Source organism: Oncorhynchus mykiss, chromosome 3, assembly GCF_013265735.2.
Source record: "Oncorhynchus mykiss isolate Arlee chromosome 3, USDA_OmykA_1.1, whole genome shotgun sequence".
NCBI lineage: Eukaryota > Metazoa > Chordata > Actinopteri > Salmoniformes > Salmonidae > Oncorhynchus > Oncorhynchus mykiss.
This window is the reverse complement of record NC_048567.1, coordinates 57381684-57405877: the sequence shown is the minus strand read 5'-3', so window position 1 is coordinate 57405877 and position 24194 is coordinate 57381684. Positions and strand designations below refer to the sequence as shown.

Here is a 24194-nt window from a genome sequence, read left to right as displayed (position 1 = left end):
AGGAGATGTGTCGCTTTGCATGAGGCAAATGGTGGTCACATCAGATACTGGTTCTCTGATCCATGCCCCTACCTTTTTTAAAAAGGTATCTTTGACCAACAGATGCATGTCTGTATTCTCAGTCATGTGAAATCCATAGATTAGGGCCTAATGAATTTATTTCAATTGACTGATTTCCTTATATGACCTGTAAAATCTTTGAAATTGTAGCACGTTGCTTTTATATTTTTGTTCAGTGTATATCTTCATACATTTCGTTGCACTTGTAGTTTTTCTAAGAAAAAAGTGTTATCCTCATCATAACATGGAACCTCACAAGCCTCAGACAAACCCCATCCTAAAACTTCAGAAACAATTGGTCCACCAGAAGCATGATCATTTGTTTTTGCAGGAGTATTACATCTATTTACACTGGTATCCCGCCAAAGAGTAAAACGGTGTTCCTCAGCGTTCGGTCTCAGGACCTGCCCTGGTTTGTGTTTATCATGATATTGGGGAGCGCGTTACGCCTCTTCCTCCACGGTCCCAGGTCGCGGGTATACCTCTTGATCTGCCGGAACCACTGCTGCGTGCGGGATTTGTCAGATGCCCTGAAAACAAAGGCCTCCTTCCGTATATCCAGCACCTCAAAGGTGTCCTCACAGTCAGGGTCGGCCGACACTACACAGTTGGCCAGGCAGATGGGCTCCCTGAGCACAGTGAACTTGCCGCTGCTCTTGTCTTTGATGAGCACCAGCACACCATCCCAGACACCGTGCTCCTGTTGCTCCACCTTAGCCCCGCCATCTGTCGGAGACAGCCCCTCCCCAGGACGCTGTGTACGCACCATCAACAGACTCTGGACATTCTGGAACTTGAGGCCTTTACTGCCCTTCTTTACCCACTGTCCGTCTGCGGGCTGGGAAAGCTGCAGGGGCCCCTCCATGACGAAGCGTGTGTTCTCCCTGGCCCAGCCCACCGTCTTCATGGACATCTCCCGCATCTCAATGTTGATGACCTCGCGGTTCTTGCGGCTGTCGCGGCGAAAGGAACGCAGCGACCAGGTGAGTGTTCCTTCCTGCTTGGTCTTCATGTTGATGTGCTCCAGGTGTGACTCCACGCGGCTCTTGGCCTCTCGGAGGCGGGCGTGGTCCGGATGGCACTCTGTGGTGGCCTTGCTGATGCGGCTCAGCAGGAGGGGGTACTTGGTGACCCTCTGGAGGGGAGCCATGAGGAATGACCGCAGGTTCATACGCCGCAGGGCTGTATTGTCATTCTGGGAGACATCCAGGAAGATCCTGGGAGGCGAGGAGCGAGAGTGAGAGGGATGGAGGGAGAAAGAAAGAAAGTGAGAGAGAGAAAGAGAGAGAGAAGGTAGGGAGAAAGAGCGAGGGAGGGAGAGAGAGAAAGAGAAAGAAAGGCAAAGAATTATATTATCATACTGTTTAATTGCGATTGTAGGCCAGAGGTTCTCAGACCTAATTCTAAATTTGAAAGAAGTGGGAATCACAACCCACTGGGCAAAAACTGGTTGAATCAACATTGTTTCCACATCATTCATCTTTTTTTTCACCCAACTTTTAATCTAAATCCAATGACATGGTGACATTTTTTGTTGATTTCACATTAGTTGACAACTCAACCATAAGGAAATCAAAGCTAGACGTTGACCAGACGTTTGTGCCCAGTGGGAAGACAAGGCAGGCTGAGTCATTATGGGTAAGGTGTGATGTAGTTGGCTGTGTCTAAAAAAAGTTATGACTTCAGCACTGTTCTCAAAATAGGACCAGTTATGAATTAATCATAACCTTCCGTCTCTTCCATTAAGAATAACACTGCGCAGTAGGAACTTAGGGTTCAAAGTTACTGTTCCAGTACTCAGAGCACAGGAGAGGGCAAGAGCGCAGAGAATTCCTAAACAATACATTTTGTGTACATTTTATCTTAGTCTCGATCTTGAATTAGGAAAAATAAAAACCAAAGTTCCCTTATTTGTCTTTGAAGTGCTATTTTATACAGTCTTTACCTGAGCAGTTCCTTCTCCTTCTCCAAGGTGTTGAGCATGTTGACAGAAGTGGACTGCTGCAGGCAGTATGTCTGGAAGGCTGGCAGCATGTTGACAAACTCCAGGAAAATCTCTCCAATGCACACTGTTAGGAGGTCCTCATCTCCCTGAAAGGGAACAACAACAATGACAATGATTCCATTGATCACTGTGTAACCACAACTCAAAATCAGAGCCATGAATGCAAGGATTGGCATCATTTTAAACATTTGTTGAGCTGACTGGTGCTCTAGGTTCAAAAGTGTCACCTCACCTGGTCAAAGGCCTGATCGATGCTGTCCTGCAGATGTTCAGTGAAGCGTTCGTTGACGTCTATGAGCTCCTGAACGTTGCTGAACACCACAGTCAGCTGTTCTGAGGTCAGCAGCCCGGCGCTCTGCATGGGACCGTAGAACTCCTCCTTGATGATCCTCAGGTCCTCCCCGTAGCTTGACTCCGTGTTCAGGAACTCCAAGATGGCTTCCTTCCTCTCTGTCCTCAGCTTGGAGCAGCGCTCACACATACCGGTACCCTCCCCGTCCGTCCGGGCCACCCCGTGCCCGTCTCTCTGGCCACAGTCTGGGCAGGGTCTTTGGGCCTCCCAGGCCCGAAGGGAGTTAGAGGGTCTCTTCCAGCCGCGAGCCAGACAGGGTCCAATCCCGCTGTCCACCCGTTCTACCTCTGCCCCTCCACTGCTGTGTATTCTCCGGGTATCTTCGTCATCGTCGCGGTCGTCACACAGACCCACCACGCCGCTGTCGGCACTGAGGCTGCTCACGGTGCTCCAGCGGTTATGCCCAGCCCTTGTCACACCCAGAACCCCAAGACGCTCCTCACCGCGGGGCTCAGAGCGCACCCGCACAGAGGCAGGTGCTATGGGACACACATGCACAGAAAGGAACACAGGTTAGACCAACTAATGTTTATAAACACACAATATGTCTATGGGCTAGATTCAAGTCACACGTCATTGTTAACAAGTGTACAGGAGAGCCCTGTCTCCAATCAATCCCACATTGTTGTAACGCACATTTTTTAAATGGATAACATGGTCAGATATGTAAAAAACAATCTTATCCCCACACCTCTAAGGCTTGACCCTTGTTCTAACAATAATGTCAGTAGTGTAAGGTCAACATTACTATGTAGCAGGGGTAGGCAACTAGATTCAGCCGCAGACCAATTTTTGTTGGAACACAATTGTAATAATTTATACACTGCAAATTGAATACAAGTTTTTATTTTTATTTAATTAGGCAAGTCAGTTGAGAGCAAATTACACTGCTCAAAAAAATAAAGGGAACACTAAAATAACACATCCTAGATCTGAATGAATGAAATATTCTTATTAGATACTTTTTTCTTTACATAGTTGAATGTGCTGACAACAAAATCACACAAAAATGATCAATGGAAATCAAATTTATCAACCCATAGAGGTCTGGATTTGGAGTCACACTCAAAATTAAAGTGGAAAACCACACTACAGGCTGATCCAACTTTGATGTAATGTCCTTAAAACAAGTCAAAATGAGGCTCAGTAGTGTGTGTGGCCTCCACGTGCCTGTATGACCTCCCTACAACGCCTGGGCATGCTCCTGATGAGGTGGCGTATGGTCTCCTGAGGGATCTCCTCCCAGACCTGGACTAAAGCATCCGCCAACTCCTGGACAGTCTGTGGTGCAACGTGGAGGATGGAGCGAGACATGATGACCCAGATGTGCTCAATTGGATTCAGGTCTGGGGAACAGGCGGGCCAGTCCATAGCATCAATGCCTTCCTCTTGCAGGAACTGCTGACACACTCCAGCCACATGAGGTCTAGCATTGTCTTGCATTAGGAGGAACCCAGGGCCAACCGCACCAGCATATGGTCTCACAAGGGGTCTGAGGATCTCATCTCGGTACCTAATGGCAGTCAGGTTACCTCTGGCGAGCACATGGAGGGCTGTGCGGCCCCCCAAAGAAATGCCACCCCACACCATGACTGACCCACCGCCAAACCAGTCATGCAGGAGTCACACTCAAAATGTCTGGCACATGTGCTCAGTGTGAACCTGCTTTCATCTGTGAAGAGCACAGAGCTGTAAGCACAACCCCAACCTGTGGACGTCGGGCCCTCATACCACTCATGGAGTCTGTTTCTGACCGTTTGAGCAGACACATGCACATTTGTGGCCTGCTGGAGGTCATTTTGCAGGGCTCTGGCAGTGCTCCTCCTGCTCCTCCTTGCACAAAGGCGGAGGTAGCGGTCCTGCTGCTGGGTTGTTGCCCTCCTACGGCCTCCTCCACGTCTCCTGATGTACTGGCCTGTCTCATGGCAGCGCCTCCATGCTCTGGACACTACGCTGACAGACACAGTAAACCTTCTTGCCACAGCTCGCATTGATGTTCCATCCTGGATGAGCTGCACTACCTGAGCCACTTGTGTGGGTTGTAGACTCCGTCTCATGCTACCACTAGAGTGAAAGCACCGCCAGCATTCAAAAGTGACCAAAACATCAGCCAGGAAGCATAGGAACTGAGAAGTGGTCTGTGGTCACCACCTACAGAACCACTCCTTTATTGGGGGTGTCTTGCTAATTGCCTATAATTTCCACCTGTTGTCTATTCCATTTGCACAACAGCTTGTGAAATGTATTGTCAATCAGTGTTGCTTCCTAAGTGGACAGTTTGATTTCACAGAAGTGTGATTGACTTGGAGTTACATTGTGTTGTTTAAGTGTTCCCTTTATTTTATTGAGCGGTGTATTATTTACAATGATGGGCTATCGGGGAACAGTGGGTTAACTGCCTTGTTCAGGGGAAGAACGACAGATGTTTACCTTGTCAGCTCAGGGATTCAGTCCAGCAACCTTTCAGTTAACTAGTCCAACGCTCTAACCACTAGGCTACCTGCCGCCCCAAAAAGAGATTGTATTTGAAAATAACAATAATTTCATACCTTGATTACATTGAGACGCGATCACAAACCTTTTTTTATTTGTGGGAATACTTGGAAACAGATGTTCTAAAATAAACAAATTTTTAGCTGAATTCCTGTTAGCAATAAGGGAATTAGGGAGTGAAAGGTCACAAACATTCTGAGAGTATGTTGTTATATAACTCGGCACGGCAGCCATATCCTGAACAGACAATACTTGTAGGCTCTTACTCTTCAAAACAGGCCCAATCTTAAAATGTCAGGGTAAGTTAGTGTAAGGGCCTCTAAAGATTGCCATCTAAAATCACATGCGATAGCTAGCTCCTTTACAGTGATTCAGCTGGCTGCCCTGAACACAATCTGAGGAAAACAGAGAGGGGGGCCGAGGCTCTAAATATGAGCCCAGTGATTCAGAATGTTTCAATGGCAGAAAGACAGTCACACTGCAGTGTGGAGGTCCATAATGTAAAGCTGAGGCCAGCACTTTAGAGAGAGTAAGTGAGGTCATAGCCAAGAACAATAACGTTTGTGGCAGTGGAACTGTTTGGGCGTTTGGGCAGCCTGAGGTTGGTTTCATGTGGGTTTTGGTTTCTTAACCTGGCTCATTGTTAGACTGTAAAACATGGGCTCCATGCCAGACAAAGTCTGTATGATGAAGTTGGAGTGTTGATTTGATATGGGTTGGACAGGGATGCTTGATATGGGCTAGACAGGGATGTTTGATATGGGCTAGACAGGGATGTTTGATATGTCCTAGACAGGGATGCTTGATATGGGCTAGACAGGGATGCTGGATATGGGCTAGACAGGGATGCTTGATATGGGCTAGACAGGGATGTTTGATATGTGCTAGACAGGGATGTTTGATATGGGCTAGACAGGGATGTTTGATATGGGCTAGACAGGGATGTTTGATATGGGCTAGACAGGGATGTTTGATATGGGCTAGACAGGGATGTTTGATATGGGCTAGACAGGGATGTTTGATATGGGCTAGACAGGGATGTTTCATATGGGGTGAACAGGGATGCTTGATATTGGCTAGAGAGGGATGTTTGATATGGGCTAGAGAGGGATGTTTGATATGGGCTGAACAGGGATGCTTGATATGGGCTTAACAGGGATGTTTGATATGGGCTAGACAGGGATGTTTGATATGGGCTAGACAGGGATGTTTGATATGGGCTAGACAGGGATGTTTCATATGGGGTGAACAGGGATGCTTGATATTGGCTAGAGAGGGATGTTTGATATGGGCTAGAGAGGGATGTTTGATATGGGCTGAACAGGGATGCTTGATATGGGCTTAACAGGGATGTTTGATATGGGCTAGAGAGGGATGTTTGATATGGGCTTAACAGGGATGCTTGATATGGGCTTAACAGGGATGTTTGATATGGGCTGAACAGGGATGCTTGATATGGGCTGAACAGGGATGCTTGATATGGGCTTAACAGGGATGCTTGATATGTAGCTCCACTCACCACTGTCCCTGTCCCGACGCTGGCTGTGGAGGCATGCAGCTGCAGCGATCTTCATCTCCAGCTGTTTGCGCTTGGTTGCATCGGCCGGCATGGGGTCGCTGTAGTGGGGCCGGAGGCGGCACTCACGCTGGGCCCTCACCGACTCGGCCGGCTCATAGGCTGCGTCTGAGCTGGAGCGCCTGCAGCCCAGGCCAGAGTTAAGCTGATTGGAGAAAGACACCAGTCAATAAACTGTACATGTCATCTGCTAGTGGCTGAAAGAGGCATGGTCAGTGTTGATAGAGAGAGGGAGACAAAGAGAGAGATGTAAGCGTCATGTGAGAGGCTATAGGAAGTGGGTTCACTGTATCATACACTCAGGGGCCTGAGAGAGCATTCTCTGTAGCATAGACTACCCCTGTTAATGGTGCCATCATGGGCTGAATTGCAACAGATATTAATCCATTCTGAACCTGATTGGTTTGACAAATGAAATGGTGTTTAATATCCTGAGACACAGACTGTACTTTAAACATGACAGCTTTGACTCTGAGAGGCTCTCAATGTTGCATGTACTCAGACCAACAGACAGACCGACAGACCAACAGACGGACAGACTGACCGACCGACCGACCAAGGGCACACATCTGTTTCCTTCACGGAATTACTTGGGAAGCCTTGGAATGGAATGGAATAGGAATTCTAGGGAATAGGAATGCAAGGGAAACCTTTGAGGTTGTAGAAAATATCCCAAATAGCAGAGACAACAGGACAAGTCTATCCTTTTTAGATAAACAATGGAATTTCCCAACAACACATGCTAGGTGCTGTACAAGAATGGATTGGGTGGATTGCGTTGGTGTCTGTCAAATTATTCATGGTGGGCCTCATTATGGAACTGTGGATCAGGTGAAAGGTCATCAGACTGACTCGTAACCGCTGAACCCTCACCCCTGACCCCTCAACTCTCTACAGACGCACATTCAGCATCATTAGGCGATTGACAGCATTGAGTGATAGCAGCTCATTGATTGACAGATCATCATTGATCGGCCCCCAAACTGCTAATGTCTAGATTCTGTGGTTCCTAGCATCAGCTTGATAAACAACAGATAGCTGCAGACCATTACATGATAAACAACATTGCTGTGGATAAAAGGGCATTGGGGTAAGTTTTCATATTCAAACAAAACGAGGATGGGAAATAAGACTCATAGCTAAGGCTCTAGTATCGCACAGAACAATTAATGACGCAGTTCGATGCAGGTACTAATGAATTGCGGTTTGCCATTGCTGGAAACATGCACAGCCATTCTCCATGCATTTAATAAACAGTGCATGCAACAGCAACAATGACTATGGGCAAAAAGCAATGGTGGCATATACAACGCTAGCATTCGTTCTCACCTATAGCATCCTTCCTCATACAAAATACATGACGGCCATAAACCCAACGAAACTGGCTATCGATGCTGCTGCTGTAACCTCAACCCCAGCAGAGGCTGAGACGTGTTGCTCGGATTATAGCAGAAATTAACACAATGCACCGACAGCTACTGACGGACGGCTAGCGTCTGGATAGCTGCGTTGTTTCACACAGAGAGGACCAGACAGACAGCCGAGCCAGCAGAGCAGCACAGCACAGCACAAAGATTAGATGAAGAAGCCCAGTTAGTTACCACCATGAACCTGCTCTTCAATCCTCCCTCTCTGCTGACTCCTGTTCCCAGGCAGATGCAGAGCTGAGCTGAGCTGGGAGGAAGACGCTGAGGCTGAGGCTGGAGCTGCATACCTGCATGCCTGCAGTTGTCAGGGGCTCATCACATACATCTGCCTGCCTGCCTGGCTATGAATGTGTGTGTGTGTGTGTGTGTGTGTGTGTGTGTGTGTGTGTGTAGTCCGCCTGCCTGCCTGGATACGCAATCCTTCTATTCTGTTCTGTTCTTCCCTAACCATCCTCACATTCCCCTGTCTGTGTGCGTGCTTCAGCCCACTGCTATCCCCAGCATGTTGAGTGAGTGAGAGACAGAAAGAGAGAGAGAGAGAGAGAGAGAGAGAGAGAGAGAGAGAGGGAGAGATTCTCCTTACACATTCTGCAGCTAGTTCCTCTCCTCCTGCTCCTCCTGCTACAGGCTTGTCGCAAGACTCCGCTCCGCAGGCCGTCGTGGTTGTCATGGAAACAGCAGAGGAGTGACAGTCCGGTGGGGGAGCGGTGATGTCAGTGCTTTCGTCCTGGTCACCTGACAGCCTGACGGGGGCCTCCGCCGCTGCAATCTCTGCACTGCAGCTGGAGACGAGAAAGACGGGGGGAATAGGGAAAAAAGAGAGGAGAGAGAGAGAAAGGATAGAGAGAAAGAAAGAGAGAGGGAGTGAGGGAGGGAGTGAGAGGAAGAGATGAGGGGTGTTAGAGATGGCAGAATGGCAGAGGATAGAATTATGATTCCTGGCACCTCTCTCCTCTCCTCCCACCATCCAAATCATTCAGTTTCATCAGACCTCCCCCTCCTCCTCCCTTCCCTCTCTCCCTCTCCTTCCTCCTCCTCTCCACCCCTCCAGGGACCTCTCCCCCTCCTCTCCTTCTTCTCTCCCCAGCAGAGGGGCTCAGGGGCTGGATAATTTGACGCATCAATTCCCATTAACACCTGAACTCCTGGACCACAGGGCAGGATGGCAAGATGCTGCCTCCCATCACTCTACATGCATCACACATCTGCCTCTGGTTCCTTTGTGTGCCGACCAGCCATGCTCCGAGCATGTGTCAGCCGTGTGTGTGCACACCCAGGGACATTGCCTGCTCCTGAGCTCTCTCCACATAGACATGCATGTATGTGGGCATGCATACACACATACGCACACATGTACACACACACAGACAGTATGAGCTAGCTGCTGAATGAACATTAGAACAGATCAGTCTGCCTTCCACAATCATGGTGTCCGTTCACGTCACATTGTGATTGATTGCACTATACAGACAATGGAGAAGAAAAATCACAATATCCTTCCCAAAGCTCCATTTAAATGTATCTCTCCTGGCAAGATAATAGCCTAGCTATTTGGCCAGGGATGTAACTGTACCCTAGCAATTTGCAACATTCTACATTTTATTCAATTCCGTCAATCATCAGTGTGAAAGTCAATATTTACATCATGTTTGTGTATTTCAGGGATGGGCAATTTTGACGGAACTCATGAGGGGCCGCAGTGGCTCGTGGGTCTGCGTACCCACATCCATACCCACTCCCCTCTTTGCAAGCAAAACATTATAGCAGCCCCCCTGTGACAGTGAAGAGGGAAAAAATATGTTTTAAAGTAAATTCCTTGCAATTCTACACATTTTGCCGCAGGGCGTAGAGAAAATGTTGCCATTTTAAAGCATGTTTGCTGAATTTCTACACATGCTGCCATGGGGTGGAGATAAAAATGTGCAGTTTTACAGCTAATTTCCTGCAATTCAACACATTTTGCCATGGGGTGGAGAGAAATGTTTGCAGTTTTTAATATGATAACTGATGATCAATGGGCCCCAGACCAGTCGGTAATTCGAACATGCTTACTACAAGTTTAGATACAGTACCTTCGGAAAGCATTCAGACCTTGACTTTTTCTACATTTTGTTACGTTACAGCCATATTCTAAAATAATTAAATCGTTTTTATAAATGTTTTATTTATTTATCATCAATCTACACACAATAGCCCATAATGACATAGCAAAAACAGGATTTTAGACATTTTTGCTAATTTACATATTATATATATAAAAAATGAAATATCACATATAAATAAGTATTCAGACCCTTTACTCAGTACTTTGTTGAAGCACCTTTGGCAGCGATTCCAGCCTCACGTCTTCTTGGATATGACGCTACAATCTTGGCACACATGTATTTGGGGAGTTTCTCCCATTCATCTCTGCAGATCCTCTCAAGCTCTGTCAGGTTGGATGGGGAGCGTTGCTGCACAGGTGTTTTCAGGTCTCTCCAGGGATGTTCGGTCGGAAATTCAAGTCCGGGCTCTGGCTGGGACACCCAAGGACATACAGAGACTTGTCCCAAAGCCACTCCTGCGTTGTCTTGGCTGTGTGCTTCGGGTCATTGTCCTGTTGGAAGGTGAACCTTCGCCCCAGTCTCAAGTCCTGAGCTCTCTGGAGCAGGTTTTCATCAAGGATGTCTCTGTACTTTGCTCCGTTCATCTTTGCTTAGATCCTGAATAGTCTCCCAGTCCCTGCCACTGAAAAACATCCCCACAGCATGATGCTGCCACCACCATGCTTCACCGAAGGATGGTGCCAGGATTCCTCCAGACGTGATGCTTGGCATTCAGTCCAAAGAGTTCAATCTTGGTTTCATCAGACCAGAGAATCTTGTTTCTCATGGACTGAGAGTGTTTAGGTGCCTTTTGGCAAACTCCAAGCGGGCTGTCATGTGAGGAGTGGGTCATTCTGGCCACTCTACCATGAAGGCCTGATTGGTGGAGTGCTGCAGAGATGGTTGTCCTTCTGGAAGGTTCTTCCATCTCCACAGAGGAACTCTGGAGCTCTGTCAGAGTGACCATCGGGTTCTTGGTCACCTCCCTGACCGAGGCCCTACTCCCCTCATTGCCCAGTTTGGTCAGGAGACCAGCTCTAGTCTCATAACAAAGGGTTTACTGAATAGTTATGTAAATGAGGTATTTCGGTTTTGCAAACAAACCTAAAAACCTGTTTTTCGCTTTGTCATTATGGGGTATTGTGTGTAGATTGCTGAGGCACTGTAGCTGGCCGCTAGACTAATTTACCAATCTAAAAACTATTTGCTGACATGTGCCAGCTGATTGACTGATGATGCACAACCAAATTTCTAAATTGCGCCTTGTGTAATAATTATTCTAATTCCCAACAGAATGGTGAGACCCCGACTGAGTCCCCCCCCATTTAAAAAGAAATATATATATTTATATGTTATTATTGGTCTACAAAAGAGGGGCTGGCCGCCAATTGCCCATTCGTGGTGTATTTGCTTTGTCTTGTCATCTCACATCACGGCCCTACACTATTTCACAAACCCTGTCTCTCTAGTCCCATTTAACCTGCTGTACTGCCATCTATCTCTGGTCTGTCATGTAGAATAACATCTACTCTGTGAATTTGCATAATTTGTCCTCTTAATTGGTAGTTACACAACTCTGTGGTGTCCCTGTCTGAAGCCTCCCTCTCTAACTCAGAAAATCATTGCAGAAGGATTTGATGACAGGCACGAAGTTCGAAATTGAACAAACCCATCGTAGTTTAACCATGCCTGACAAGAATAGGCCCCCGAGAATGGTTCTCATCCGCTTCCTACGATCTACACCCCGGGACAAGGTACTTAAAGCGGCGCAAGAAAAAAGTGGTGTTCAGTGGGAAGGCAGCCAGCTGGACCTGTCCAAGGAACTAGCAATGAAGAGGAAGACGTTTGCAATGGCGGAGAACCAACTACACAAGAAGAAAGTCAGGCATACACTGGCATTCCCAGTGACCCTGCTCTTCACTTGGAAGGGATTATTTTCAAGGACAATGTGGAGGCAGAGAGATTCTTGCTGGAGCAAGGTGTTTAGCCCCGATAAAGAAGACGAGACAAGGTACAGCCTGTGTGTTTGTGGGATTCTGGGGAGTGTTGCTACAGTAATTTAGCCTTTCAAGCGCCTCACGGCCCATAAGGAATTTTGAGTTGAGACAGCAGGTTATCTTTTGCAGCATCAAAGACAGTTCTGTGATGATTAACTCATCGAGAAGCAACGTTACGTTCCTAGTTGTTTTGTTTTATTTTGGGATTGGTTTTCTACGTTTATTTACACTGTTTCTTTGTACAGCTGGAGCATATAATGATGTTCATTAGAGTTGTCACGAGTGTTAAATGGGACACTTCACGCTCACAGGCTATAACTACTCAGCGTAAATATGGCTAATGGTTATGTAAACATAATCTCTTGGACTATAAATGTTTGTGGTAACCAAGAAGAGGAAACAATTTTAACATATTTAAAATCCAAACAGGCAGATATTGTGTTCATACAGGAATCACATTTAACAGATACAGAGGCACTGAAATTTAGAGTAGACTGGGTTGCAGAAGTTTATCATAGCTCATTTAATTCCAAACAAAATGGGGTGATTATTCTGATTAACAAAATAGTTCATTTTGTCATTTTGAAGCAACACTCTGATGAATTTGGCAGGCTTATCTGCATTATCTCTTATAAATGGGATTAAGGTAGTATTATGCAACATAAAACAAGGAGTATCCAGATTATGAGGTCAACTGTACTGGGAAATATGGAGGGGCAGATCGTCCTTGCTGGAGACTTTAACCAAGTAGTGGACCATATGATTGATAGAAGTAAATGTACAAGTAACTCCACGCCAGAGGATAGACTTGCAATACTTATGCTAGTAGAAGATATGGGCCTTAGAGACATTTGGAGATTAGTCCATCCTAATGATAGAGAATATACTTTCTTCTCTCACTGTCATAACACACTCCAGAATAGATTTCTTCTTGATATCTAATTTCATGGTTAATAATGTGATTGATTGCAAGATTGGGCCCATTGCCCTCACATATCATGTAATAGTAGTGTTACATGTTGATATAAACTCAGAAAATGTGAGGAAGGGTAGATTTAGCCTCAACACCATTCTATTACAAGATGAGATATTTACCCAAACACAAGCAGATGATCTTAGATCCTTTTTGAAATCAACATAGGGTCAACTGAAAAGGTTTCCACAGTATGGGAAACCTCTAAAGCATATAGAAAATAATAGCACATGAGTCCAAAAAATAAGAGAGAAGGGGCTGAGGCAGTAAAAAGATTAGAATCTGAGATATGTGGCCTGGAAAGGGATTTGGCAAGACATTTCACAGATAGCACATTTCAAACTGCCTGCAAATAGAAATTTCAGTTGCACGAAATGTATTTAAAAAAGGCAGAATATGCACTGTTGAGACTTAGAACCAGTTTTTATGAGGGAGGTGAGAAGACAGGCAGGCTACTAGCAAGACAACAAAAAATGCAGAACACTTCTAATGTAATTCCATCAATAAAGGGCAATAAGATGGTGACCTCATTGAAAGAGATAAACAGTGTGTTTCAATGTTTTTATGAAAATTGATATTCACCTCCTATTCAGCTAGCCCCATAGATATGGATACTTTTTCGTCTGGTATAGAATTACCTAGATTATCAGATGGCCAGGTACAGGACCTGCACTATACTATAACAGAAGAGGAGGTTAAGAGCCGCCATTTTATCTATGAAAAATCGCCTGGTCTGGATGGCCTTCCTGTAGAATATTCTAAAAGTAAATTGATATTCTTGTTCCTGTATTGACAGTGGTTTACCAGCAGGCATTTAAAAATGGCTCCCTTCCAGACACCTTTAATGAGGCTTTGATATCGCTGATTCCTAAAAAGGATAGAGATACTACAGAACCTGGGAATTTTAGAGCTATCAGCCTTTTTAATGTGGATTGTAAGATTCTTACTATGACCGTTGTGATACGCTTAGAGAAGGCACTACCTAATATTATAGTGACCAAGTAAGATTTATTAAGAACAGAACCTCAACTGATAATATGAGGAGACTCTTACATCTCATGTGGTTAAACCGCTCAAATATAGTTCCTACCGTTGCTGTCTCCTTAAATGCTCAGAAGGCATTTGATAGGGTATAGTGGGCTTTTCTCTTAAGAACCCTAGAAATATTTGGTTTGGGACCAGACTTTTGTAAACGGATAGGGATCCTCTATTCCAATCTTAAAGCAACAGTACTTACGAATGGAATTATGTCTCAATGTTTTTGTCTTTCTAGAGACACAAGGCAGGGTTGCTCACTCTTCCCTCTCCTGTTTACCATCATCTTAGAGCCTATTGCGACAATGATAAGAACCGATCCAGAAATTAGGGGTGTACATGGAGGAGGAAAAGAACACAAGCTGCTTATGTACGCAGATTACATTCTACTGCTGGTCTCTGATCCTCTTCAGTCTGTACCACAATTACTTACGTCATATTCTAGTATGTCAGGCTACAAAATTAATTGGAATAAGTCGGAAGCAATGCCAATTAATACCATATGTTACTCTGGAACAACTACCCCATTTCATTTCAAATGGGTTCCTACTGGGATTACATATTTGGTTATTAAGGTGCGCTCAAATTTGGAGAAAGTGATGGGACTAAATTTTGAGCAACTAATAGTCAAGATTAAAATAAATTGAAACAAATTGTATTGGTCACATGAGCCGAATACAACAGGTGTAGACCTTACAGTGAAATGCTTACTGACAAGCCCTTAACCAACAATGCAGTTTAAAAAATACGAATAAGAAATAAAAGGAACAAGTAATTAAAGAGCAACAGTAAAATAACAATAGTGAGACTATATACAAGTGGTACCGGTACAGAGTCAATGTGCGGGGGCACCAGTTAGTCAAGGTAATTGAGGTAATACGTACATGTAGGTAGAGTTATTAAAGTGACTATGCATAGATAATAACAGAGAGTAGCAGCGGTGTAAAAGGGGGGGGAATGCAAATAGTCTGGGTAGCCATTTGATTATATGTTCAGGTCCTGGATGGCAAGAAGCTTCTCCCCAGTGATGTACTGGGCCGTACGCACTACCCTCTGTAGTGCCTTGCGGTTGGAGGCCGAGCAGTTACCATACCAGGCAGTGATGCAACCAGTCAGGATGCTCTTGATGGTGCAGCTATTCCCCCTCAGTCTTCAGTCTTCCTCTTTACGACTGTCTTGGTGTGCTTGGACCATGTTAGTTTGTTGGTGATGTGGACACCAAGGATCTTGAGACTCTCAACCTGCTCCCCGTCAATGCGAATCGGGGCGTGCTCGGTCCTCCTTTTTCTGCAGTCCACAATCACCTCCTTTGTCTTGATCATGTTGGGGGAGAGATTGTTGTCCTGGCACCACACAGCCAGGTCTCTGACCTACTCCCTATAGGCTGTTTCATCATTGTCGGTGATCAGGCCTACCACTGTTGTGTCATTGGCAAACTGAATGATGGTGTTGTAGTCGTGCCTGGCCGTGGAATCATGAGTGAACAGGGAGTACAGGAGGGGACTGAGCACACACCCCTGAGGGGCCCCTGTGTTGAGGATCAGCGAGGCGGATGTGTTGTTACCTACCCTTACCACCTGGGGGCGGCCATCAGGAAGTCCAGGATACAGTTGCAGAGGGAGGTGTTTCGTCCCAGGGTCCTTAGCTTATTGATGAGCTTTGAGGACACTATGGTGTTGAACGCTGAGCTGTAGTCAATGAATAGCATTCGCACATAGGTGTACCTTTTGTCCAGGTGGGAAAGGGCAGTGTGGAGTACAATAGAGATTGCATCATCTGTGGATCTGATAGGGCGGTATGCAAATTAGAGTGGGTCTAGGGCTTCTGGGATAATGGTGTTGATGTGAAAGCACTTTATGGCTATAGACGTGAGTGCCACGGGTCTGTAGTTATTTAGGCAGATTACCTTAGTGTTCTTGGGCACAGGGACTATGGTGGTCTGCTTAAAACATGTTGGTATCATAGACTAGAGGTTGAAAATGTCAGTGAAGATACTTGCCAGTTGGTCAGCGCATGCTCGGAGTACACGCCCTGGTAATGTTATAAAGGAAATATTGTAAATTGGAAAGTATACCCAGTACATAGATGTGAGTTGAGCATGTAATATGAACAATTATGAAAGTGTTTTTGTTAAGAGAGGGATGTGATTTGAGAAGTTATAAGAGATAATTGTTTTCCATAACTTTGCACAGTGAGTAATCACCGCCCGAAGTGAGTTCAGGAGTTGCGCCAGCCTGCCAGAACCGCCCCTTTTGAGCAAAAGGTGTAAATGATGGGTTATGAATTAACACAGCGTTCCAGAAAAAGCGTGAAGTAAAGTATCTGCGAAAGTGAATTTAAGTAGGACCATCCTGTTACTCTGCTCATACCATAATATTACGCTACTCTCATCACCCCATTCGGGAACCATCAATACAGATGGCTAGCCTATCTTCAAATAAGCATCTTCAATAGCGAATGGAAGAAAAATCAATTCTGTAGTTCTGTTCAAGACTACACGACAAGTCACCGCATACCGGACAACTACGAAAAAGGACAACAGTAGAGTTGTTGGAACCATTTCGGACAATCAGTGCCTTACAAACGTGCCGCGAAAAGGCCCAACCCACTTTCCAAGGCTGCCCCGTTCACTGAGAGATCCCCGGCAAACCCAGGCATTTCACGTACATACATTCATGATTTATTTCTCAAAGCGGGCGGAGGTTCGTGTGTAAAGTATATGGTTAGTGTAGGTGAGAGTAGTTTCTGAATCTGCCAGTGTTAAGTGTCTCTGTCCCTCGCTCCCTCTCCATCTCTTCTTAACAAGTATCCATGTTGTTGTCATTCCGCTAGGGACCTATTTTCAGCCAGTCAATAACCGGTGCAGAGTATGTATGTTTATCTTGTGTTTCCATTTAATTAGCCAGTAAATAAATAATTAAACCAATTTGTGTAGTACTGAATCATAAATAAGGCTCTGGTTTTTGCAGATGCAAGGAGATTACAACTATTCAGAATGGTGATATGATACGAGGTTATGATTAATAAATTGACTGTTTATAGATGTGATAGCTAAAGACCTTTTAGAGTTTAATTCGGGAGATGGTAACTCTTTCAAAGAACCCGCTCGTGGTGCCCCAGATGCTAATGAGTTCATTGTTACATGATTAATTTAAATCGGGAAACAATCAAACATAGTTAATTACATAAATAACAGTCTTCAGATTAATGTTAAAGTCAAGTCACAACAGAATATTCCAGACCGGTATTTTAAACAATATGACAAATTAACAAAATACTTTTTGTGGGAAAAGAAAAAACCCAGGATTAATATGAAGAAGGTGTGCTCACCAAGGGATGTAGGAGGCTTGGCTTTACCATATGTTAAATTGTACAATCTATCATTTGAAATGGATATAATAAATATGATATATATAAATATATATGGATATATATAAATATATATAAATATGAAAAATATGATGTCAGAGACAAGGGACATTTCTGGAAATATTTACAATTGAGAGAATGTTTGTTAACCGTTGATCCAAAAATGTGGTTGAAGGCTTCGTATGGAGGGTGTGATGCAATTGTGGAGCCTCTAGAGGCACGCAGAGGCTAAATCAAGCTCTGTACCGCATCACGGTGTGCCTCTCAAATGCTGTAACAATGCGGAGGGCTCCGTATAGCTCCACATTGACATGATTGGTTTACGGTAGGTGGGGGCGGTACATCCTATATAAACACAAACTCACTTCCTTGACAACTTCCTTCACAACAGCTCTGCTCTGCTAAGCGCAATAAGTATGAAAGCCCTGACGTCTGAGGAGGCTGCATCGCAGTGAATACTGTACGGCCACGTCAGACTTCAGATTGACCACACAGAGACTTTAATATGCTCTCCTCCGGCATGCAGGCAACATAGATCATGCTGCAGGCAGGATAGAGAAAATAATACATGTTTAGAACTGGTAATTGATCGTATGGTGCAAGAATGAATGCAGTTAATTGATTATTGAATGTTATGACGGACATAGCTTTGTAGAGCCAAAACATACACAACCTCTGCTCAGCAAACTCGAACTCGAGAACGAACCGTTTGGGGTACTGCAGTTCGCGATTGATATTGTGCTTATCAATCACCCTCACCGCAGTCAAGCAATGCATTCCGCCAGGAGTCGTTCACAATCTAGTCCGGTTGCGGCCACAACTAGACCTTATTTCAAATGTACCAATAAATAATTGTATTTGTATGCCTCGTAATGAACAAATGTACATTGTTTAAATCACTCTTTTACAAGTCTCAGTTACAAATAACAGCTCCAATAAGCCCCTTAAAGCCAATTTATGCTTGATCTGGAATGGAGTCGGAGGCTCTGTATGGAAGTGGTGACACAATTGCCGAGCATCCGGAGGCATTAAGAGGTCAAAATGAGCTCCGTACTTTGAACATGCAGCGCCTTTTATGTTGAATGAGGTGAACGAGAGGCTTGTAGAATCATGACTGTTTTGAGTTCATCGTTCGCCGGTAGTGGGTCCTGCGTGCTCTGGACATTACTGTCTCAAATGAATGAAATGAGTCGAAGGATTCGTTCTTTTGACTGAACGAGTTGAAAAGATCAGAGTCAGTAAAAAGAGCCGAACTTCCCATCAGTAACAGACACCGGCGCATGCACACACACACCAACTGGCCTACACACTAGCAACACTCACTAGCATTTGCAAAAGTTTTGAAGTCTTTAAAATGCAACAAAGCAAACTCTTTATCTTCAGACGATGCAGGTGCCATGGGCATAACATGAATAATTAATATGGCCCTTCTTTAGGGATGTGTCCCAAATGGCACCCTATTCCCTATATAGAACATTATTCCCATATGGCTCTGGTCAAAAGTAGTGCACTATGTAGGGCAGGGGTCCCCAATTACATTCAACATAGTTACAAATCATTTGTACAGTGCAAACTGACCTCAAGAATCCCAAACAGAATTTTAAACCTGGATTACATTGGAATATGTTCACATATGCCACTCTGTTTATGTGTGACAATTTGTGAGAACAGATTCCTAAATTAAAATCACTCTTGAGATGATTTCCTGGTGATTTTACAGTCCAATAAAATCACCTGCGGGCTGAATTTGGCATGCGGGCCACCTAACAGGGAACCCTGATGTAGGGAATATTGCCAGAAAGAGGCAATAAAACCAGAGGCTGGTGCGTATCCTTTCTTCCAGCTGGAATAACTTTCATTAAAACCTTTCCTTCCAACTATTACCTGTCAGCCTGTAGATGATTCATGTGGGGTAATAACCTGAAACGTAATTTATTAGCTCATGGACTGTGTATGATATATCACCTCTCTCTGCCTGCGGTACACTGTGCTATTGAAATGAGTATATAGTCGCTCCAGCCATATCATGTTTGTTCATAAGGAATCCATACTGTATATTCTAAACATGGATGGTGACTCTGTAATCTCTCTGTTAATGTCTTTGTGAGGAAAAAAAACAACACACCACAACCTAACCTGTGCATTTGTCATGAGGAGAGAGCGAGAGCAACCACATCTTAATGCACACTAAGCACACCCAAGAGCACTGTTCTAGAACCTCCCACCATTAATAGATTCCTGCTCCACCATCCCATCAGGTGTAAACTCCAGTATTGTAATTGCCTGGTGAAAAACCCATCAGACTAGCCACAGTTCGATAGCCATCATGATCGTAAGTCTGCATGGGACACAGACGAGCGCAAACACAAGACTTGTTTAATGGAGCTGAGGGAAACAGAGTCGTTAAAACTAGACCCTTGGGGTGCACGCATAACAATAGAAAATTATTCATTTTGAATGACCAACTTTATACTATTACAATAATCACAAAGATCACGGATATGTAACAGAGGTCATATTAAAACCCATTAAGAATACATTTTGTGTTAGAATATGAACATACTTGTATATTAGTAAAATGTCCTACATACATGTATTAATACACTTGGTAAAAGCTACCTCATCAATTCTAGGAATTCCTAAGCATGGGGATGAAAAACTATTAAACCTCCCTCGGTCCCTTGTCCTCTGGTCCCTATGTCCCATGTCCAACATGTGTAAGGAGTGTAGTATTTGAATGTACAGTACGTCACATAGCTTTCCTATCTGGTGAACACACCACCTATATAATATATCTTCTGTGGTATCATGCAGTTCAGTCCGCAGTCTGTATCATCCATCATCACCTCTATAGTACTCTCTGAGAGAGGTGAGGGACACAGTGATATCTATGGGTGGGAACAAGCACAGAGGAGAACCCTGACTTTGACTGTCAGGGAGACAGCCATTTGTGACATGAGAGAGAGAGACGAATACAAGGCTATCCATTTCTCTCATGGTCACCACTGACACGTACAGTCCTATAACTCTTCTCTTGTCCACTGCATCTTGTCCTGAGACATAGTTGTAGAATCCTATCCCAGTGAGCAAAACTGGTCGAAAATATGTAATTTCAACAATTGTATTTTTGTCAATGAAATTAGAGGTGTTTCCAACCAGTAATGTTCACTGGGTATGGCTGTTAGATACCATAGGAGTCTAGAGCCATGTCTCAGGGAAAGTGTTTCCCATGTCTGAGGCTACATGTGCCTGTCTGAGTCGAATGTTGTGTGCTGGCCTGGGTGATGCCAGGCTGTAAGCCTATGAACAATGCCAAAGCAGGCTTTACGTCTCTCCTTGATTTGCCAAACCACACCAGACTGAAGTCTGTGGGCCCAATGTGGGCTAAAATATTGGCCCTATGTAGGCTGCCAACATTGGGCCAATGAGCCTTTGCTCATCGGCTCCACGTTGGCCCCCAAGGCATTTGCCCAGTGTGGCCAGCCCATATCTGGTGAAGGCAGCACTCACTTTGTCTGAAATATACCCATCTTTTCCCAGCAAACATGCCCACATTGGCACGATGGGAGACCAATGCGCGCTAAAATATTGGCCCCATGTAGACTGCCCACATTGGGACGATGGGAGACCAATGCGCGCTAAAATATTGGCCCCATGTAGACTGCCCACATTGGGACGATGGGAGACCAATGCGCGCTAAAATATTGGCCCCATGTAGACTGCCCACATTGGGATGATGGGAGACCAATGCGCGCTAAAATATTGGCCCCATGTAGACTGCCCACATTGGGACGATGGGAGACCAATGCGCGCTAAAATATTGGCCCCATGTAGGCTGCCCACATTGGCACGATGCCGTTTTTGAATTTAATAGGAATTAATCTAATACATTTATTACAGTTTAATTCAATGCATTAATTGCATTATTTTCAAGCCTTAAAGGTAACATGATAGAGTGTATCAGAAAGACAACAAAGTTGTTACTATCATACAGTACAAGTATACTGAACAAAAATATAAACGCAACATGTAAAGTGTTGGTCCCATGTTTCATGAGCTGAAATAAAAGATCCCAGAAATGTTTCAAACGCACAAAAAGCATACTTCTCTCCAATTTTGTTCACACCCCTGTCAGTGAGCATTTCTCTTTTGCCATGATAATCCATCCACCTGACACGTGTGGCATATCAGGAAGCTGATTAAACAGCATGATCATTACACAGATGCACCTTTGTGCTGGGGACAATAAAAGGCCACTGTAAAATGTGCAGTTTGGTGACACAACACAATGCCACAGTCTAAAGTTTTGAGGGAGAGTGCAATTGGCATGCTGACTGCAGGAATGTCCACCATAACTGTTGCCAGATAATTTAATGTTAATTTTTCTATCATAAGCCGCCTCCAACATCGTTCTAGAGAATTTGACATCCAACCGGCCTCATAACCGCTGACCACGTGTAACCACGCCAGCCCAGGGCCTCTACATCTGGCTTCTTCACCTGTGGGATTGTCTGAGACCAGCCACCCGGACAGCTGGTGATACTGAGGATTCTTCCTGTCTGTAATAATGCTCTTTTGTGGGAAAACTCATTCTGATTGACTGGGCCTGGCTTCCCAGTGGGTGGGCTTATGTCTTCCCTGGCCCACCCATGTCCTCCCTGGCCCACCCATGCCCACCCTTGGCTTCACCACTGCCCAGTCATGTGAAATCCATAGATTAGGGCCTAATTAATTTATTTCAATTGACTGATTTCCTTATACGAACTGTAACTCAGTAAAATCATTGAAATTGTTGCATGGTGCGTTAATATTTCTGTTCAGTATATTTTTTACAAGAGAAAATGTTACGTTTCTCACATATCACATGCACTTATTTAAGTATTTTTAAAGACTTTATCATTGGCAGTGTACAAGCTAAAGAACACTTAAACAGTTAGAGCAAACTCAGTAACGGTTGCACAAAAAGAACGCTCCCAACTATTCTAATGAGCCCCCGCCTCTAGCTGGGCTTGGTGTGGGCTAGCCCCTGTTGGGATGGTGTGGGATGGCCCGTGTTGGGCTGGTGTGGGCTAGACTGTTTTGGGCTTGTTGTTGGCTACCCCGTGTCGGGCTGGTGTGGGCTAGCCTGTGTTGGGCTCTGATGTGGGCTTGTTGTGGGCTACCCTGTGTCTGGCTGGTGTTGGCTAGCCCCTGTTGGGATGGTGTAGGCTGGCCCGTGTTGGGCTAGACTGTTTTGGGCTTGTTGTGGGCTACCCCGTGTCGGGCTGGTGTGGGCTAGCCTGTGTTGGGCTCTGATGTGGGCTTGTTGTGGGCTAACCCGTGCCCACCTTGCCCACCGAATACCCACATGGGCCAATGGGGTCATGTTTGCTGGGACCCATGAGATTCAATTTAGCCATCAAAGAGCTTTACAAGATTTCAAAACAAGCTTTTTGTCAAAAGTATGTTCATCTTAAATGAAGGCTACACAGATTGACAAACTACTAAATCAATGGATTTTCTAGTTAATCCTTTCTTTACATGGCTACGGTCCAATATTGCATTTCATTTAGAATTATACCTTTCATCTGAGTATGCATATAACTTCCACAAAGTAGGGCAAGATAACGAGTCAAACTGAGATAGATAAACAGCTCATTACTGTACAATATTGTGCAATACTGAAGCCCATTGATGATCGTATTGATCATGACAACTACCCCTAACTCTACCTTCTTACTAACCTCTTCTTGATGAGGTCCAGGGCTGATCCGATAAAGCCATCCTTCATCTTGTAGATCTTGGCTCCGTAGCTGGAGAGGTCAGTCCTGTCCAGGAGCAGGGCTGGGCAGCAGCTGGAGGGGCCCTCAGCACTCTCCCTGCGTGGAGGAGGGAAGGGGACTAAGGAGGCCCCCGGCACACTGATCTCCACACTGGGGCTGCTGACTTGGGCCTGGGCATGGTCCATGGTCCCCTCCCCCTGCGTCTGACTGGAGGGCTGGAGGGGAGAGCGGGGAGTAGGGCCGGTACATATAGCCATGGTAGAGACTGTGGTATGAATGCTGGTTGTTGGCTGGGGAGTGGGTCCGGTAAAGATGAGAGTGGCTGAGTTAGTAGCACTGGCTGTGGGAGCTGGCGCAACCTCTGCTCTTAAGTCTGGATGACAGGGTGGTGGAGCCCCAGGGGAGCTGTCACTCTGCCTGGCCTCTCCACTGCTTGTCCCCTCACAGCTCCCCATCTCTTCTATCTCTCCACTGCCTATCCTCTCACTGCTCTCCCTCTCCTCCTCCTTCAGTCCCACAGTGGGAGACTGAGAGTCTCTGCTTCCCAATAGAGTCTTACAGTCTCTGCCCGTCCCTGGGGTCTGACTGCCAGTACCAGGCTCTGGCTGTTGGTCTATTGAAGCTGTTACTGTAGTGACATTACCCTGGCTCTCTGTCTGCCCACCCTCTCCCTCTCTCTGCCTCATTCTCTTAAACTCCTCAAAGGTGGGGATGTGCAGGCGGCCCATGGGGGGTTTCTTGCGTTCGGCTATTATCTCTGCACAACTCCCAGCGACAGAGATGGACTCGGTGGTGTAGGACTTGGTCATGTCCGGGGTCTGAGGAGTCTCAGGGGAGGTGTGGAGGGTCAGGTTTGGGGTGCTGTTCTGCCGGCGGAGCTGCAGGCGTCTCAGAACCTCTTTCTTGATTTCCTCAGGGCTGGTGATGCGCCGGACACACAGGGGTTTCCCAACGTACCCCTGGTAGGGCGATGAGTCCCTCTCTGAGCACCCCCCGAGGATGGGAGTGGTACTGCCTGGGGTTATCTGCGGTCGAAGAGGCTTTAGGGGTTCTGCTGCTGC

At 45.5% G+C, this 24194-nt stretch overlaps 1 protein-coding gene across 2 annotated transcripts in view; it reads right to left on the bottom strand.

Moving 5' to 3' along the window:
- Positions 1 to 254: 254 nt before the first annotated feature.
- The window catches only part of LOC110520279, a 70587-nt gene continuing 46647 nt past the window's right edge, over positions 255 to 24194 (bottom strand). For both annotated transcript variants that reach the window (XM_021597468.2, XM_021597467.2), the window contains exons 3-8: positions 23095 to 24194; positions 8497 to 8695; positions 6430 to 6631; positions 2298 to 2896; positions 2006 to 2151; positions 255 to 1277 (exon numbers count right to left, since the gene is read on the bottom strand). The exon at positions 23095 to 24194 is cut by the window's right edge and continues 798 nt beyond it. In XM_021597468.2, the coding sequence (XP_021453143.2) occupies positions 458 to 1277; positions 2006 to 2151; positions 2298 to 2896; positions 6430 to 6631; positions 8497 to 8695; positions 23095 to 24194 (3066 nt within the window). In that variant the 3' untranslated portion in view covers positions 255 to 457. The remainder of the gene's footprint in view (positions 1278 to 2005; positions 2152 to 2297; positions 2897 to 6429; positions 6632 to 8496; positions 8696 to 23094) is intronic.